The 19905-nt window shown below is 44.6% G+C and overlaps 1 protein-coding gene across 13 annotated transcripts in view; it reads left to right on the forward strand.

Moving 5' to 3' along the window:
* LOC146207306 (uncharacterized) overlaps positions 1 to 19905 on the forward strand; it is a 42619-nt gene that overhangs the window by 5749 nt on the left and 16965 nt on the right. For 4 of the 13 annotated variants that reach the window (XM_084584222.1, XM_084583957.1, XM_084584007.1 and 1 more), the window contains 8 exons: positions 2037 to 2129; positions 2327 to 2395; positions 5910 to 6008; positions 6832 to 6927; positions 8310 to 8390; positions 9861 to 9959; positions 15606 to 15707; positions 19415 to 19495. In XM_084584222.1, coding sequence (XP_084440348.1) covers positions 2037 to 2129; positions 2327 to 2395; positions 5910 to 6008; positions 6832 to 6927; positions 8310 to 8390; positions 9861 to 9959; positions 15606 to 15707; positions 19415 to 19495 — 720 coding nt within the window. The remainder of the gene's footprint in view (positions 1 to 2036; positions 2130 to 2326; positions 2396 to 5909; positions 6009 to 6831; positions 6928 to 8309; positions 8391 to 9860; positions 9960 to 15605; positions 15708 to 19414; positions 19496 to 19905) is intronic. The other 9 variants (XM_084584421.1, XM_084584566.1, XM_084584627.1 and 6 more) reach the window with 6 other exon arrangements.

Genomic DNA, 19905 nt, shown 5'->3' on the forward strand with positions numbered 1-19905 from the left:
GGTGAACAATGTTCGCTATTTCAGAATTTTTCGTTTTCTACTTATAAAATATTTGCTTCAATATTTAAAGACATTTCCCCCCATATTCGTATTCAAAAATTTCGACATTCGTACACTCCTAATAAAAACCTTTTACCTTCTTGTTAAGCCTACGTAATGGTTGGAGTGGATTGAAAACAGTGAAGCTGGGTTTATATTGCTTTTTGTTTATGCCTTTCATGATGTGCAGTTCAGTTTGAGGTCCTAGTCATCATATGGGGCAAGAAATCTGGCTGCAACTTATTAAAGGCCCATTGTCCAGGGAAGGACCTTTTAAGCAAAAAAGCTCAGTGCTTCGATCAGGTACCGAAGATATCTGTGCAAAATGCTACAACGATGCGCGCCGCAAAGCAGCAAAAATACAAATCAAAGCTCTCTCATCCTCCCCGTCGGGAAATCAGCTACCTTGTTCTCTACGAGCCACAAGGCTGGTGTCGGAGTAGGAAACGGCATTCATTGGTCCGTCTCATTGGCTGATGGGTGAAGGATGGGCGTACACCACTAATTGTGTCCACCACTCGCTGCGCGCTTTTCCCTCGCCACGGTCGCACGCAGTGTACTACGCCCCACCTCCTGCCAAATGCGGAGAAGGAAGGGGAATTTGGCTTGCGGAGGCTAGATGACCTGGCAGGAGAGTGAAAAACCTTTGCGAGGGAACGGGAGGAGAGAAACATGACAGAATTGTGTTATTGTGGTGGCGGTAACTGCATTATTAACCACTCTTTCTGAAAACATTTTGCGGCCTTGCGATCTGGGGGCGAAGTCTCACAGTCACCGGGGAAGAAAATATTTTCAACTGGAGGGCGGATAGTGGGCCTTTAAAGGGGACATTTACTGTATTATCCGCAGCACTCCCTTTCGTTTGGTAGAATGATGCTTTCAAAGGTTCTGTTTTGATGGGCAGTGCCCATGTTCTTCTACAAGTAGCATTGCCATGAGTAACATGAGCTTGGCCGGTAATTTAGTACAGAGACTTTTCTTGTATCGGGCTGGTAAAAAAGTTGGGCCATATTGTGTATTTATTTGGGCTGTATGAGTCAGAAATGTGATTTTTACTTGAATTTCAAGATTACGTTATATAATTTGTCTACGTGTTTAGAATATTCCATAACTGCAGCTGTGGTGTTTTGAACGTTCTGGCTCTTTTCTAGTGAAGTTTGTCTTTTTAAGTACAGTAGCATTAGGATGGTTCAGGGTTTCATAATTTTATCATGAAACTACCCAAGTACAGCAGTGTGACTAGGTCTGAGTTGTTTTCGTTTAAAGGCCTGTTGTATGCAGAGCTTGCGCTGAATTACAATTTTGTTGCAGTCTACAATTGTGGATAGTTGTTGCAATATGTGACATTTGGATTGGTGTTGAATTCATACACTGAAACATTTTTAGTAATTAGTATTTGCCCACCCATTGGAAAATGTTTTCCTACCGCTAAATCTAGTTATGCTGTTCCCGGGTTCAAACCCGACCACGGTGGCTGCGTTTCGATGGAGGCGAAACGAAGTGGCGTCCATGTGCTGTGCGATGTCAGCGCACGTTAAAGATCCCCAGGTGGTCGAAATTACTCCATAGCCCTCCACTACGGCTCCCCTTTCTCTCTTTTCACTTTCACTCCCACCTTCATCCCTTCCCTTACAGTGCGGTTCAGGTGTCCACATAGCAAGTGTGACAGATACTGTGCCTTTCCCTTCCTGTGAACCAACCAACCTGAATCTCTTGAAGGCAAAGCTGCAGCTTCATACTGCATAAAGGCTGCATGCTATGCTTGCTTCATAAGTCAGGCGCACTTATCTGTTCTTGCATTGCTTTTTTTTTTTTTTTCTTTGTATTACCCTTTGGAGCTTGGGGAGCCACAAGCCAGAGCTCACAGTAAAACTTACTCTCATAGATTGCTTTTGAAAACTGGAGATACGGTCATGCTGACATTCTTAGGCGCAAAGCTGCATCATGCCCTGTTTGTCTGCACGTGTCAACAGCACTTTTCTGTTCTTGTGCTCTAGATTTCCTCACTTTCCTTTGTACGGATCTGGAGTAGCCACAACTCAGAGCCCACAGGAAAGCTTTCTCTCTCAAATTCCTGTTGCTGAATGGAGGTATGCGCACCTGCTTTTGTCACCTTGTCGGAGATGGCTTGTGAGCCAGCACTATGTTAAGCGGGCAGTTTCAGTCGCTGTCAACAAGCGGCACGGTTTATTTATAAATTAGGCTGTGCATAAACTCTCCAGAATACAGCAGAGCTTTCGGACTGTGTTCCCATGTTTCATGTTTATTTTGTTATTTTTTCCTTCAGAACTGGGGTAACCACAATGCAAGGCTCTCAGGAGACCTTTCTCTCTCAGTTTGCAGATGAATACTGGAGGTACGGGCATCTGCTTTTGTCGGCTCATGCTCGTCAAAGTACTTGGTAACTAATACTATGTTGCATGGGCAGTTATTCTTTGTTACATGCTTTGTAGCTCATGCAAAGTTGGGCAGGGTTGTACATTAGCATTAATTTTCACTGACCTCTTGGCACATAACTATAATTGCAATTGATGATAGTGTCAGCATACTGTCAGACTCGCTGACAGTATGCAGACACTATCACCTTTGGGTGATAGTGTCACTTTGGGTGACAGTATGCTAACACCCAAAGTAGCGAATATGCTACTGAGAAACAGTGCAACCACTTAAAACTGACTCTTTTGATAAGATAGTCTCATTTCTCAGTGCTAGACAGTGTCTTCAAACTTTGGAAAGATAATTCATAGTTATTGTGTAGTTAATATAATCATTCTATACAATTCTATGGGCACGAAAACTGCCGTGCCATTTAGGTGACTTGCAGTGGCAACAATGAGGATGATACTACCCAAGATGCACATATTTTGTTAAAACTGTAACTCAGATGGCTAAGGTAGATTTAAATAAAATAATGAAATGAACTAAATATCTGTCACAAATATATCAACAACTGTTATTGCATGGGGTAGCGCTGTCAATGGCAGTGCCGCTGCAAGTATATGGCAATGTCGATTGTGCGATTTTTTTTTTTTTATTGCATTTTAAAATCTGGTCAAGCAGGCATAAACAACTCAGGTTGCTGCACCTTATTTAAAGAGAGGAAAGTGGGCTGCTTCAGCTTGATGTGCACAAAAATAACTGTCTTTATTACGCTCTGAAACAGTCAAGAAATGTAGTATATTCACTTCACCTGCTGCAGGCAGCTACCAAGTTAGCCGCAACAAGAGTGCCCAACCGTCTGCTCAAAACTGACTTTCTTGATTAATTTAAAATATGAATTCCTGCCTAAACCGTAATTTTTGTTTTCATTACTGCAACCAAGTGGTCAGATTTACCAGAATGGGCTGGTATCTCCGACAGAAGAGTGCCCTTTTAATGCAACAGATTTTTAATGTGACAGTTCTGCAGATAATCCGGCATTGCTGGCATGGGTGTTCAAGCAAAAAGTCATGGGCATGTGTTAGTTGGCAGGTGGCTCAGTCGGGCACTAATTGGTCGTTATGCTGTTTGAAGTTACAAGATTGCCTAATATAGCCGAGGAGCTGCCAACTCTGGCTTCGCCTTTGAGATGGGAATCCGGTCCACTTGGATATCAGGTTAGACACGCTACCCCTAGGCCATGCAGGCAGATTCTTGTGGCTTGGCTCAAGTGAAGCTTAATATCTATGTCAGGTGACCTTTTATATAATGGGGTTGCTACTGAGTATGTGTGAGGTGATGGAGGCACAGATTAAGGGATTAGTGATTGAGCGAGTGGCAAGTGCGTGAACACAAGCTAAGGCATGCAAGGGGAACTGCTAGATGGGAGCTATTAACACTGTCGCATCATACCTGTTAAATTGGAGCCTAAGTGTCCCATCAATTTTTTTTTATTCTCTTCTTCAGAAGCTCCGTACATATGCTAATCTCATTTGCTTTAATGTTGACGGGAGCACTATCCACACTTCCTGACTGAACTCTTGTTGTAGAGTTCATTGTTTTGATAGCCACATCATTGTTTGCTTTTGCTTCATTGTTAGCCTTTCAAAGGAGCTAACTTTCTTGCTTGGTAGCCTCATACTGTGTGGTACTTTTGAATGAAAAGAAGCACATGCATGTTATTCATATATCGTGTTGATTCACTGCTTATCTTATGCTTTTGTAATTTGCATCACATGCATAGAATAAACACAATTCTTGATTGTGTGTTTTTATACCATTTTGAGGTTTTCAGCGATGTGTTCCTTGTTGCACAGTGGGCCTAATTTGGTTTTGTAGAGAAATAAATATTCTGACACAGAAGGGTTATCCACAGCTGGTCTTTTCAGAGCACCAATACCTGCAGCCTGTTCATGCATCAAAGCTAAGTGCTAGATCACGCAACACAACCACATCCAGTCTCTGTGCATAATCCTCACTTTGCAGCCTGATAGGACACACTGGTGCTCTGAAGAGACCAGCCACGTACGCATGTGTTTACTTTTATAAGCTGATGGCCCTTTACTGACAAACTTGTCAATGGTGGCTTAGAATCTGTGTGAATCTGCTGTCGGAGTTTGTGGATTGTGGATTAGATTCCAACCGTGTTGACAGAAGAAGTGTGAATGTGCTGCTGCTGAGATTTTGATGTGCATTCCCAAAAATATCATTGTCGACCAGGAGGAGGTCAGGAGCCTTGTTGATGAAACATTACAATTTTGCAAGGGGTTTGTATTTTAAAACATAATAGTACACTGTCAGTTCACATACGCAGAAAAATTTGCATAAAGTGTCTGTGATGTCCTGTTAAGCAGTAATATTGTTTGTCTGTGTTCATTATAACTGGGGTATACTTTCCCTTTTTATTACTTTCTGGAAATTGTGAGGACCTTTTTCGGTGCTGATTTTTGAACGCTATTTTTTATTTTTTTGCTTTTTAACCAATATAGTTTCAATTAATGAATTACTGATTTTTTTCAATGGTTTAATGAGGAAATCTGATGTGGCACAAAGTTGCTTGAAGTGTATCTCCGTGTTTTGACAAAGTGAACAGTTTATTTGTCAGTAATTATACTAATAAAAAAGGAAGAGGGCAGCGAAACATGTGGTTGGTGGAAGCTATGTAGCCCATACTTATTTGTTGTGGCAGCCATAACTTGACACTTCTTCGAGATAGCCATGTATGGTTTTGTGTTGCCCTCCATTTCTTTGGTAAGTCTTCTTAATCGAGTAATTGTTTTAAGCAGGGGGTGACAGCGCTTAACTAGCAGGCGGCGAGGACTGTTTTAAGCAGGGAGTGACAGTGCTTATCTAGCAGGCAGCGAGAGATAGTGCCTACAGGCCTGCACAGGCGTGTAACCAGTGGAGCAGTTCTTCCACTTGTACAGCTGCATTGCTTCTCAAACACTATCGCCAGTGCGTCACACTCCTGGCTGCCCTAGTTAATATGTATTCACCTTTGACAGAGTGTAACTCTTACTCTAAAACCAGCTAGCGATGACTTGCATGCCAAGGATACTTGGCATTTTTTGCTAGAACAGGTTTTCGAAAATTGAGTTCAGCATATTTTTAATGTTTCTTTTCCCTTCGTTTAAACCAAAAAGTCGAATTTCTTGGTATAACATTTGATAGAACTTTCTCCATAAAAAGTTTCTGAAAAGACTTAGTAGCATAACTATGAGGTCAAGTAGCCCTTCCCCACCAAGATGAAGACATGTCGGAAATATAGACCGCATGCCCCGTTTACATTGTGCCAGGTCTGTGCTGCCACTTAGCAGATGTAGAACATGCTATGCTAGCACTCATTGCAAAGATAGTGTGCTAATCAGCATGCGGTGAAGTCACCTAGAAACAGGCATATTAAGTGTAAGAATGTCACTTGTTTGATTTTTTTTTCTTTTCTTCATTTGCAGAACACAGGCATCCCCGTCAGTGCCTCAGTTTAATAACGAATCACCCAAGCCTGCAATGGAACTTCCAACCGTTGGAATGACTGGCAAGCGCACAGCACGGTATGTATCTGCTCAGTTCTTATGTTTCTTTTATTTTAATGTGCAGTTAAACCTGGGTGTAACAAATTTTCATGTAGTGAGTTCCTCTATATAGAGTTACTCAGCACTACCCCCATTGAACTGCTGTTCGAGAACCACATATAGTGAAGGTGCTGCGACAGTTGATTTGTTGATTTTGTATACTGATGAGCATGCGCTAAACCTGGCGATGAAGAACGAGCATATTAATGCCAATTTCCACTGGGTGATTGAAGCTGGGCACCCGAATTAGAACAAAGCGATCCGTGCTCCTACAAAGAGAGTCAGCCTTGCTCGACCAGCGGAAAGATGCAGTGCGCATGCCAGAAGTAATACCGAACCTATTTCGCGAGTTGTCATCCCAGCGCCAAAATGTGTTGCGATTGATAAATAGGCGGGGGCGCGGCACTCTGCAACTTGCTTTCGCACGCTTTTTTAATGCTGTAGACGTTTTTTGATACGTGCACTTTGATATTGTGTGCAAAAAAAAATAGCGATGCCTAGTGTACTTTGCCAATATTTCTGAAGCCATTAAAAATAGCCCAAATAATTTTACAACGTCCACAAGTGATGACATCGCTGACTAGAACTTCCTTCAAGAGCTGGCTGGTCGATGGATCTAGCTAGAGTGCTCCGAGTTGCTCCGGGAGACCAGTGGAACAAACGCAACCTACCTCGGTCGATCAGCGGAATTCTATGTCATCAACCAGTAGCGAGAAAACATGCTCTGGTGCGACCAGTGGAAATCGCCATAATTGAAAGAATGTTGCTCAGTTGGTTATTTTTTTTTTTTCTTCATTTGTAGAATGCAAGCATCCCCATCAGCAATGCCTCCATTTTATTGCGAGTTATCCAAGCCTGCACTCAAACCTATCGGACTTACTGGCAAGCGCACAGCACGGTGTGTCTCTTCTCAGTTCTCATGTTTCTTTTATTTTGGTGTGTAGTTAAACCTGGGCGTGACGAGCCTCTGTGTGCCGAGTTCTATTATGAAGTTTCTCAGTTACTCAACGCTACCTCCATTGAACGGCTATTCAAGAACCGCATGTAATGAAGGTACTGTGGCAGTTGATTTTGTGTGCTGATGAGCTTGTGACGGAGCTTTCATTCGAGAACAACCATTGTACTAAACGGAAAAATGATGGCTTGATCAGTGTCAGAGTGCAGATCTTATGTGCTCGTTTGGCCCTTGAGCTTTATCATCATTGTTGCCGTTGCTGGTGTAGCCGAGCGAAGGAGAGTCACGAGCCAAAGAGAATTTCTCAGAAGGCAGATCCTTTTTGGCTTAAAAAAATAAAGAGCACTTTGCACATACATACATACAAGCGTCTCAAATTCTTTGCTTGAATAGATCGCAGGAAAGCTTAGATACCATAAAAACTTGCGTATGATAAAAGTTTTTTTTTTTTTTTTTTTTTTTTTTTTTTTTTATCATCTCAGGTTTCCACCTTGTATTGTATGCGGATCCGAACAAATTTCAGCCTGAGTTTGCAGTTTCAGTCTCATTATTGTTCAGCTCTATCAGCAGCCTCCTATCAATGCCTTCTTTCGCTGGTGAAAGCAAGAGGAGATGCCATCTAGCGGTGATGTTGGTTGGCTATTTCAATGATTTCGATTTCCCCACACTGACCACAGGTCCCCTACAACCACGGCAACCACGTTGCGTGCAACGCGTCGCACTTTTGAGAAATGCGGGATAACGAACATCTTTGCAGATATCGAAGAAGAGTTTCTACGGAAAGATATCTCTAGCAAGGGACTTTCGGCAAAGGCAATGCTGCAACAACGACAATCACAAAAACACTGAATCCGAAAACGATTTCCAGCATACACGTATGTAAACGGGCTCGAGCGCGGTGCATGCTTACTGCAGCTGGGTCCGTCCCTTGTCCGAAGACCATGTGGCTTTCGTGATTGTTTGGGCAAATGTGAACTGTACGTCTCACTATGCATGAAATTCTATGATCAAACGTGTCTTCACAAGGTAGGGAACGAACCAGCACCTGCACTAGAAGGTGCGTGGCACTATTGACACCTGGCGCGGGGTGGCATCGGACGCGAAAACGCGGAGAGCATATGCTTCATGAAGCAGCCTCAAAATGTAGCAATGTGGTTGTTTTTTTCGCGCATTATATGCGGATGAAAAGTTTCTCTCTATTCTTGCTATCCCGAAATTGCACCTCGTATTATATGCAGGTTCGTAATATATGTGGGTTTTTACAGTAGCTGCGCTCAAGTTTTACATTGAAGTGTATCGTACAATTTTTTTTTCTTCATTTGCAGAATGCAGGCAGCCCCATCAACGCATCCATTTTATAGCGAGTCATCCAAGCTTGCAGTGGAAACTGGCAGGCGCTCAGTACGGTGTGTGTCTGCTCAATTCTTGCCTTCCTTTATTTTTATGTGCAGTTAAACCTTTGTGTAACAAACCTTGTAACGAGTTTCTCTGTTGAAAGTAATACTACTCTCATTATCAGCCCTTCGTTTAGCCACGGTCGGTAGGCACGTTTGACCTTTAATGACCCCAGATGGCTGTGACATCGTACCAGCTGCGAGAGATGGGCTACCAACTCGAGTCGTCAGGTGGTGGCGGTCGATAGGCACGGAGCGCTGCGGATGAGATGATGACGTCACTGTGACGTCATATCGGCTGCGAGAGATGGGCTACCAAGTTTAGTCGTCGGGCTGTGGCGGTTTGTAGGCACGGCGCGCTGCAGCTGGAGCCGCACTGCTATTGAGTGGAGGCGCTGTTGTCACCTCTTCTCTCGCAGTTGAGAGGAGGAGGAGGAAAACGATGGGTATATAAATGCTCGCACTTGCTCAGCTGAGGCACTCGCTATGCATCCTGATAAACAGAAAGAGAAGCGCAGGTAGAAAGAAGGGACGAAGGCACAAGAGAATAGAGCGCTGACTTGCAACTGTTTATTTCACCAAGCGTGCCATGTATGTGTATATACACCAGCAAGTGTGAAATCATAGAAAGGCAATCGACACTAACAACGTAAAAGAAGTGAACCAAGGTCAGCTCAGCCTGCACTTCCGTAATTGCAACAATAAATGTGAACGTCAGCACCGGAAAAAGCCTTGTGTACCAGCTTTTAATCGATGCACAATTGAAAGTAAACATCAGGATCGGCAGTTAGAGAAATTATCGAGGCAGTGAAGATTGCGCATGCGGGAGATAAGTGTTTTTGAGCCAGAAGGAACTCAGATTTTTAGATGAATGAGATTGGGCTCCTGGTGCGATTCCCTTTTCCTTTCTATGATTTCACACTTGCTGGTGTATATACATATACATGGCACGCTTGGTGAAATAAACAGTTGGAAGTTAGCACTCTATTCTTTTGTGCCTTCTCGTCCCTTCTTTCTACCTGCGCTGTTTTGAAGTCATGACTAACCAACTAGCCCAACGAGCTTCAATCGGAAAGAAAAGTCTCTCCATCTCGAAGAAGCCAGAAAATGACAGCGAACTACAGAGACAGATGAAGAACGGGAACAGCATCTCGCTCGACGGCGCGCTCAAGATGCAGCTAGACGAGCGCGTCCTGTGTGGTACACCACAATTCGCTACACTACGAGCTGAACTATAGCGTAGCCATGCCATTATTGCTTTCGCAACCTACCGGGCTTAACTAAAGCTAAGCTCCAGCTAATTTTATATTTTTTATTCAGTGCTACCCACTTTGAACTGCCATTCGAGAAGCATGTGTAATGAAGGGGCTGCGGCAGTTGATTTTGTATGCTGTAGGCATGTAATGAAGCTTTCACTTGGGAAAAAGCATACTAGGTGAAAGAATAATGCTTACTTGGATATTTTTTTTTCTTCATTTGCAGAATGCAGGCATCCCCATCAGTACCTCAGTTTGATAATGAATCATCCAAGCCTGCAGTGGAACCCGCACCCGCCAAACCAACTAGCAGGCGTGCAGCACGGTGTGTCTGCTCAATTTTCCTTGAAATAACGAACTTGATGCAGTCGAACCCGGATATATCGAACTCGAAGGGGATCGCGAAATAGTTCCAATATATCGATAATTCGATATAGAGAAATCGGCTTGGGGCAGCACTTACGATGCGAAAAAACGATACCGCATTTGTCGCGTAATCAACTCACTCGCATAATGAACCCACCCTTCACTTTTGCACTCGATAATTTGAAGAAAAAAAAAGGAAAAAAAAAAGCGTTAAGGCCAGCTCGCTTACTTGCAAGCGATTAAGCGATCTCGGGGACCAGCGGCAGACAAGCGGCAGCGACAGAGCAAAAAGTTTCCAACTTGTTGGAACTGCCTCCCTCCCGTTCAAGCCACCACCAGCAGCAGCCGCAGCAGAAATCGCCAGCGTTTTCGCTTGCATATGTCGCACTCCCTTTCCATCCTTTCATCCACAGCTCATTTCTTGGCAGCGTGCCAAGATGCTGCTCAGCGATAACATCGCAGTGTGTTTATCTGTGCTTATCTATTTATAGCTCCTGTGTTTATCTTTTTATAGCTCCTACTGTGGCAGCGGGGGAGAGAACTTGGCAGACTGCCCGTGATGGCTTGATTGCACAAGCCTGGATCGATTTATCACGCCGCGCTTGGGGCGGGCGTAGTCCACTGCCACAAAATATTGGAAAGCGTGATACCGTAGCTGCAAATGCTGTTTGAAGTGAAAAATGCTAAGAACCGGTGTTGTGATCGCAGCTGACCGTGTGCTTTCGTTAAATCATACATGCAAGAATAAACTACTCCCGCAAAAAAAAAAAAAAAAAAAAAAAAAAAAAAAAAAAAAAAAAGGCCGCTTCGTAACGCCATATCTTACGCTATGCCGCGCGTACAGCACGACAATAAAAATAGACAACTCTCGAAAAAAAAAGATCTGCTGCTTGTTAACTTCCGCAGGCGCCATAGCCACGTCACCCGCTGGTTCGCAACACGTGCTGGGGAAAGCGTCCGACGTTCTGTCTGAAAACGGGCTGAGCTGGCTTGGCGCATGCGTAGAGCGTGCTACTGCGAACGAAGGCCGGAAAAGAGGAAGGAGAGAGATAGCTCGGCTAGAGTCCCTAGAAGTATTTGCTAGTCTGCCGTCCGAGCAGGGTTCCCTATGGAACCGGTTGGCCGCTTCCCGGATGAAAGCGCAGGGGGCGCTGTATGCATTCGGAGCGTGGTCGCGTTGTGTACGTGGTGCTGTGGCGGTTGTGCCGTACTGCGAATCTGCGCCGCGCTGATCCGTTGGTGCCGTGACAAGGCTCGTGCACCACGTGCACTTTTTTTCGCTCGCGAGCCGGAATGCGCGCAAATTAGCTAGCATGTGTGCAAGTGTGCCTTTTTTATGGATATGTGATCGCGTCATGTCCAGAAAACGGGGTAAGCGTGATAGCACGTGTTTCTTGCCCAGGTGCAAGACCGGGTAGCGCTCGTGCAAGGTGAAATGCTCTTCAGGACACCGAAAGACGCAGGGAAGAGGCAAGAGTGGGAGCGCAACATCAAGCGCGGCGGCAAAGGCAGTAACATTGTTTATTGTCTCAGCTAGGGCATAAAGGAATATGCAAAACGAAAATTAAAAGGCGTAATAAATGAAAGAAAATAGACTGGCTGTGTTCTAATAAAATTCAAGAGAGAACGATAAGGCCTTTGCGTGCAAGCAATGTACGAAGATGGGTTGCTCGGCGAAAGGCCCACTGCCGTCAGGTGCCGATATTGTCGACTTCAGTGGCGGGCAAACCCACAAGTGGTGAATATCTTCCTCATTATTTTGTGAGTTGCAGACAGGAAATCCTGGACGTTGATATAAATATCGGTATATATAAATATCGGATGATCCGGATCGGGGTTGCCCTCACATTACTGTAACACGAATAAGCTACTGTCGACGCTTGTGAGCGACACTTCAAACCCTGCTTTATTTAAGACAGGTAAAGGTAATTGAGATTCCACGGGATGTTACGCAACTCACGAAGGATGCCATCTCAACGCTGTTTCCTGACACTCCAAAATACTTGTTGAAACCCCTGCCTCTCAAGAGAAAGGAGCGCAACTTGTACGAGCAAAAACAGTCAGCAGGGACACCTGCAGAGAAAGAAAAAAAGTGCACTGATCCTGAAGCATCAGTGGAGCCAGTTGAAGAATACGGCGGTGGTGGATCGTGTGACGTGAGCCTGCTCCAGGAATGCAGAAAGCTGCATGCCACCGCCACTGGGGACAAATGTCGATCTTTCTGATGTTGAACAATGAACGTTCGCTATAGTGCCACTCAAGCGAGGACGAATCTCCGGAGGCAATTGCCATCGGCGAGTTCTGTTCCATCGCAGTAGTGAAGCTGCGCCATGAATGCTGCTGTGTGCATTCGAGGAAACAAAGTCAAGGAGATAGCTGTAAAGTCGACAGAAGAGGTAATTAATCTTATTCAGGACATTGCGAAACTCAGCTTATGTCCTGGCAGCGGATTGAAGCCTATTACCAAGACCTTTCCCACCTACAATGGGCATTGCTTAATTTGCGACGAACTGTACCATTATTTCTGATGCAACATGCATATAGCCTGCAAATACTTGCGAAAGTTAACTCAGAACACCCTGTCAAGAAGAAGAAAAAAATTAAGAAACAGACTTCTATGTCTCGAGCAGTTTGTCGTACGAAGGACAAGGTGGCAAAGCTGGTAAAAGCTCTCGGTGAAATGAAAAATGAAAATGAACACCTTCAAGGACAGAGTTTGAAAGAAGTGTTAGTGCCCTTCCTCTCAACTAACAGCTGGCTGTTAAAATATGTTTTAGAGGTTGCAAAACGGAAGTCAACAAAAGTGATGGCATATTCTGATGAGTGGCTACTAGACTTCCTAAGTACCAAAGAATGCCTATCAGCAGTTTGCCTGAAGCGCGGTGCGATTTGAAGGGCTCGGGTTCCCATCTTGCGTGCTTTAATTGTGCATGCATCCGAAAGTTTCTAGTTCTACATACGTGTTATAACTTAGCTAAACGTCTGAAGAAGTTAAGATGAAACTATAGCGTGAATGAAAACGCCGGCGACAGCGCTCTGTTGCTCGCACACATGGTCCTTGGAGCCTAGAATGTGCGTCTAGTATAGTTCTCCATGCAAGCGCAATTGTTTGCACAAAATCCTCAGAAGTCTTCATTACAATACGGCACGGCGGTAGCTTCAGCAGGATAATAGGGTATAAAAAGCAGCTTCGTTTCTACATTGGCTCAGGGGCATGCGCGCAAAACTTCGCTCACGAAAAACAAAAGTCGCATCCGTGGTTATGTCAACAACTCGGCTGCGAATTCAATATTACGACTAAACTGAAATCAAAGACTAAAGAGCGGCATCGCATGTACAAGGCACCTGACAATGAGCATGCAGCGAAGGCATTTCGAAGCGCACGGGCGCGCGCGTCGTCTGCTTTGTCAGCAGAGGCGCACTCCAGTTCACCGCAGCGCCACCACGGCGATCATTCAGCGGTAGCCCCCGCCGCGGCCGGCGGACGACAGACTAGCAATATTTCTAGGGACCCTAGCTCGGCAAAAGAATGGGCACAACCTTGCGCTTCGCTCCGTCGCGTTTTTCCCCACTCGTTCCCACCGGTTCTCTCTGGTTCATTCACACACATGGCTTGCAAACATCACGTGCTGGCGCGCGGGAAACGATAACCGCAAGTGCGCACGCCTTTAGGGAATGGGCGCGGCGCTGCCCTAGCCGAACTATCCCCTCTCATTACTTCCGCGCGCGGCTTGAAAACGTCATGCGGCAAACGGCCGAGGGTGATGGGATCGTCTTTGGGAAAGGCACACTTTCCAGTGCGTGGTGCGGAGTTCGATATATCGAACGACCGGTGAAATTGAGTTCGATATATGACGCGGCTTTCCTATACTTTTACATGGGATTTTCAAGGGGATATTCCGTGAGTTCGATATAACCGAAATTCTATATATCCGGGTTCGACTGTATAACAAACTAGCTACATGGACTATCTGCTCTCTAGTTCTTAGTTTCTGGGAATTAGGCAGACCGTGCAAGAGTTGTGTGGTGGTAAAGCACGAACTGACTTCAGAGGAGCACCTGCGATCATAATAGGCGTTAACTAGCCATGTTCCAGCGTCAATGGTGCACCTGCATGGCAAGCACAGCTCTCTCCACTGCTTTTGCTTTTGGAATGTTGCAGCACATAGCAGTGCAGCAGTTTCTACTCAAAATATGATGGATGCACATTGCTGACTGCTGATGCACTTTGATGCAAACTTGGGAACACCTTTCTTCAAATGCTCAAAAATTGCACTGCATACAGATTTACATGCCTCCAGCCTGGCAGGCAACACTGTGGAGAGGGCACTGTTTGATTATATTTCATGCTAGTAAGTCATTTTATCCCTATCTTGTCAAAAAATTTAAGTGCAACAGAGACGACACACAGACAAAATATCTTGTATTTTTAGGTTGAAAAGTATTTATTGAAAGCACTTGGTGCAGTGCAATCAGTTATGAGACATTTTGCGACCTTTCATGTTGAGACGTTGGCAACGAAATAGCTTATTACTGCATAATCCAGTTAATCATTCACATTTATAGTACAGTGGTTCATATTTGTGTGTCATCCAGATTTTGGTCTTTTTCGTAGGCCTTAAGTTCAAAGTCAACAAAGGGCAGATAGAGATGAGGTGCAGTACTCGGTGAATGAAACACTGTGCTTCAAGCGCTTGGTGCATGCATTCGATGACACGTGGGTGGCTTGTTGAGATCAGCTTCTCTCAATGTTTTTACTGTCGTCTTCCAAAGCGCTTAGGTTTTTTGAAGCTTAGAATCTACTGAAATCAGAGCACTTACTTTATTGCATCATTTCATTTGTAAACTGTACAATTGTGGACTGAAGTTTGTGGGATGCGAATTCCACCCCCACCCCCTTCTCTCTCTCTCTCTCTCTTTTTTTTTTTTTGCATGCAAAGTATGCCAGCGAAAGGCATAAATACATGAGGAGACATGTGGGCTCCATTGGTGGACCAAATACTAGCTCACAGGCTGCCGAGGCAATGCAGAAGTAATTTCCTCCTTACGATTTTGCATCCCACCAACTTTTGTCCATGACCATAAACCAGAGCACAGTTAAGACGATGGGTGCCGACATATTGAGAGGTTCTTAGCACCATTTGTTCGACATGGAGAGAAGCACAACTTTCAAGCTGGCATGCAATGCGACTTGACCCACTCTGCACACTGCAAACGGGAGAAGCGGCCAATCGGCACTTTGTAAATGCTGCACGATGGCTTAATTATTGACATAATTTGTAATGAAAGAGTTCACTTGTACTGTGACAGTAAAGGCTATGAAACAGTGCTGGCAGGCTTCAGTAATGCAGCCAGACGTGCTAGAAACTGTTAATATGCATGCCTATCCTTCATGCAGTCCAGTACCTGTAGAAACAACATGTCTGACAGTTTTGTTTTGTTGAGCTTTTATCTCAAACACTTTGAGACTAGCACTTGTTGTGAGCAGCAAATTATGAGGGTGCATGGCCACAAATTTCTGAAATTCGTCGTATGCAATAATTCAGGAAACATTGACAAAACATAATCCATTCTGTATGGCTTCTTTGTTTTCTCTCCCTATCAGCAACAAGGAAAGCCCAAAGGAAAACGTTGCTGCATCACCAACACCTGTGAGTCAACAAGCAACGCCCGGCAGAACACCTCGAGGGAGGCGTAGCACAGCGAGGTGACAGGCATCTGTTTTGTGTGATAATGATCAGCTCATTATGGCGACAAGGCTTGCTCTTGTGTTGTTTAGCTTTTAATGATAACTTAAGGGACGCTTAAGATTTCATAATGATGGGCTAGCATTGCTATAGGGACATTGTGCATTGTAACTAAGTTGTTTTGATCTGATTAACAGTCCTCATTAGTGTGGTTAATTATTAGATCTCATTTGTAGTACTAATTAGTTGTCTTAATATCAATTAACAGTGTGAGGCAGTTGCATAAGACACCTTAATGATCGCACTTAGCAAATGCGCCTCGCTGGTGCGCCTGGCTTGCAGCCCAAATTGCAGTGGTTCAGTTTTGCTTGACCCTCATTTTGTTTTCTGCTGAAGAACTCTGCCAAGAGCACTTGCTGACTTGGGGCATATCATGTGGCCCATTGACATCACACTTTCCGCCGACCAGTCAGTGCGTCGGCTGTGTCACCTGCCATAGCACCTGGCAACTCAGCTGCGAAATTCCATGATTGCTTAAGAAGGTGATGCTGCAAGGTCACGGGACCTGGCTAAGCACTGATTGGTCGGCTGAGTGTAGCATTATGAGGTCGTGTGATCTCTCTGAACTAAAAGATTTTTTGATTGACACATTTCACTGGGTTTTTCTCAGAATGAGGACCTGCAGCTGTTTATCACATGCAGTGATGCGATTGTTGTGCCGTTTGTGCCAAACTGCACCAAACGGCGGGTCCTGCTTTTAGAGGATGAATATATTTAGGTGATAACACTTTGCTCAGTGGCATAACCAGACCTTGTTCACTGCTCCTTGAGCTTGAATTTGCATTGGGCAGGTGGTGCCACAGGAAGTAGGACCATCAAGCCAACGGAGCTGTGGCAGTCATGCTAAAGGTGTTTTATGGGAGACAATCTGAGCCACTCTTTGTGCTAGCACCATCCGTGAAGACCTTGGTAAAACCAAGTGCGGCGATACTGCGTCGTCTGCTCCTTGCCATCGCGGAACCCCGTCAGCCTCAAACAACAGATGTGTCAGTCATATTATCCTTCTACGCAAACCTGCTTCCGGAGCTCAAAACTGGCACTTGCTCGAGGAGATAACTGAACTAGGGATTGTACAGAATAGCTGTAGACCTAGAAGACAACTGTTTCTTTGGAGAGCTGTCCCTGTCTGCATCGAAAGTTGTCGGGCATTTCCTCGCTGTTCGTCTTGCGGAGACAGAGAAAACTGCTGCAAGAATGGCATGCCTCGGCTTCTGGTCAATGACCCAGGTCGTTAGAAACCACTCATCAGTAAAGGTAGCTAGGTCATTGATTTCAGACAGCAACGCCGCAGCAGCAGACTAGGTAACTTTCCCTGGCCGCTGTCAGCATAAACCAAAGGGTAAGGCGGTATATTTCGTACCATTGTAGGGAACGCATCTAAAATGTGCCGAAAACAGGCACCACGGCACCGGTAGCATCTTGTGTAGTCACTGGGCTGAAGTGAATAGGTCATTGTGGGTGGCAAAGTTTAATTCCATTGACCTTGTTGGAGGGTTGGCTGTAATGTCTTTCCCCGAAGAGTTCAATGAGCCTCTTTCACGTGCTTGGAATAAAAAGATAGCACAATAAGGACGATCACAGAAGAAAGGCACCACAAAGAATGCTACTAACAACTGGCTTTATTTCCCACAGTAGTTAACAAGGGTTATGCATCGCATGCGCACACGACACTAGGGCGACGGTGGCCTTCTTAACAGAAATAGAAATCTCATTTCATATCTACAATCGCAGAAAAAGCAGGTAACAAGCACATCAGCCAGGAAAGGGCGTCAAGAACCAACAAACGCCAAAGAAAACCTAAAAACACTGGTACGCGCGTTAGAGACATTGCTCATCTTGCTGATAACCCTTCAGAAAGGAATAGCTAGGAGGAGTACAAACTAATTGACGCGTCGCTGACCCAATGATTTGCTTTTTTGGGGATGTGGAAAGCCTCCAATAAAACTCTGGGTTTTATATGTATGAACTCCTGCCCAGAATCATTACTTCTTTAGAGCGAGGCTTTCACTTGCGCATCAGAAGATGCAAAACCAATTTCAGGAGCTTATCTTGTTCATGTTTAGAGCATGCTCCCCGAAACGGTCATTAAGGCAGTGCCTCGTCTGCCCTATATAACATTTTCCGCAGGACTGGGGAATTATGTAGACCAGCTGACGAAGGCTTCTTCATGTCGCTTCTTGCAGCCGCTCTCAACCTCCCCGCAGATGCGGGGGCACAGTTAAGCCAACTTATTTGACTCCGAGAAAACAAGCGTTGCCTGCAGACACGAACGCTACCAACACCAGCTCTACTTTCAAAAATTTAAGCCGGTATCCCCCATATGCATTTTGTGCTCCCACTCCAAGGACCCCTACCCACATTCTTTTATCCTGCCCGGCGTCTCCTCCCTCCCCCTCCCCCACCGGGTTGTGCCTCTTGAACCTGGGAGGACTGGAAGACCTCACTGCGTTCAGCGGACCCGGCCAGGCAGATCATCAGCCGGGTCCGCTGGTGATCATCAGGCAGATCAGCATGACATGAATGTTTAGATCGTGAGTGGTGTCGTGCGGAGACCCAGGAGGTGTGCATGCCTTGAATTATTCGATAAAGTAAAGTTTTTTCCTCCTCCTCCACGTCCTATGAGGTCGGAGGTCGTAGGTTCAAGCCTGTATAGAGCAATATAATTTTTCATTTTTTTTTTTTTTTCTTTCAAATTTTTTTATTCACTGCTGCTTATTTGGTTTAGACTGCTTTATTTTTTTGGGTCTTGCTTTTCTGATCCAGCAACCATTGTCGTGAAGTACTGTGTGGTAATAATTCAGTCTAGGCCCATAATCACGACTGATGAGGCATAGAGTTGCCTACACCCTAACTAGAGGGAAAGCTGAGGGCGCTGCACTTCAGCCACCATGGGCACGCTAAGGATTATGGGCCGGTGTGCTGCTTGGTGGGCATAGTCAGTTTTTCTTGGGTGCACGGAGTGATGTTACTACGATTTCTCTTTTTCATCATCATCATCATCTAGAGGTGCGTACACAGACCTCAAAAGCCATAGTAGCGAAAGTGCAAAAGCGTATGCGCCAATAAAATGTTTTTGTTTCCCGAAATGCCACTAAAAACTTCCTAAAGTGATTGCGCAACCATAAATATTTCCAAAACGTTTTTTTCCTTTCAAAGTGTGTCTATTAAGTGCGAAATATTGGTATCCGTGCTGCTAAAAAACTAAGCGAATAGGTGAAAGAGCGATCGCTTATATTGGATAAATTTGACACTGCCATGCGGTTTCTCTCTTTTTGCAATTTTTAGTCACAATATTGAATGTTAGGACATTGTTTACGGTAGAACAACATTTATCTTTGCATTAGTTTTGGCCAAAAGTTGTAGTTCTGCACTCGGTAGTTATCCGGCCCGTGATGCTTTGGGCGCCCATGGGAGCTGAACTGGTCGTCGGGAAACTCAATCTAAACTCCCATAGATGGCGGCACAGCTTTCCCTCTAGGTAAGAGTAAGAAACTCTTATGTGGTGAGGTACTTGTTTTTGTATGGTCAGATTTATTAAGCAGCATCATAATTTGTACTGGCGTGTGGTATAACTATCTGCTTACTGAGAAAGCGCTTTGTGTTAGAAAGTCTGTGTGTGCATTTAATTGTCCCATATTCCCCAACTCTCTGTGTTTCTTTTTTCCAGTAGAGCAAGCCTTTCGCAAACGGTTCAAGAAGATGAAATGGGCATCACTGAAGCTGGAGAACTGCAGCTTCAGCAAGCAAAGTGAGCTTTGTATTTTACAGGCATACTGGATAGGTGGCATCTCTTGTACTCTGCAGTTTATATTAGTACGGTAAACTCTCATTAAATGGGCCCTTAATGACTGCAAAAATTTTTGAATTAACCGAAAGTTTGAGTTATTAAATGGGCCTGTGAAAACACTCCTGAAAACTGTTCTCATCAAAGTAATTTTATACAATAAACACTTGCTTGATACTTGTCTGCATCTGAGATGACTACCAGTAAAAATGACATTTATTTTATTTTATTTTTTCCCAGTTTTGTTCAGTGTTTTGCTCTGCACACATTATCGTGAACACAAAAAGTGTTTCAAAATCGTAAGGACCTCCACTACCCTTTTCGCAGTACAACGCAGTAGCACTGTTGCTGGTTCACAAAACGGCCCCGTTACA

Source organism: Amblyomma maculatum, chromosome 1 (genome assembly GCF_055883805.1).
Source record: "Amblyomma maculatum isolate TAMU_Amacu chromosome 1, ASM5588380v1, whole genome shotgun sequence".
In the NCBI taxonomy this organism is placed as follows: domain Eukaryota; kingdom Metazoa; phylum Arthropoda; class Arachnida; order Ixodida; family Ixodidae; genus Amblyomma; species Amblyomma maculatum.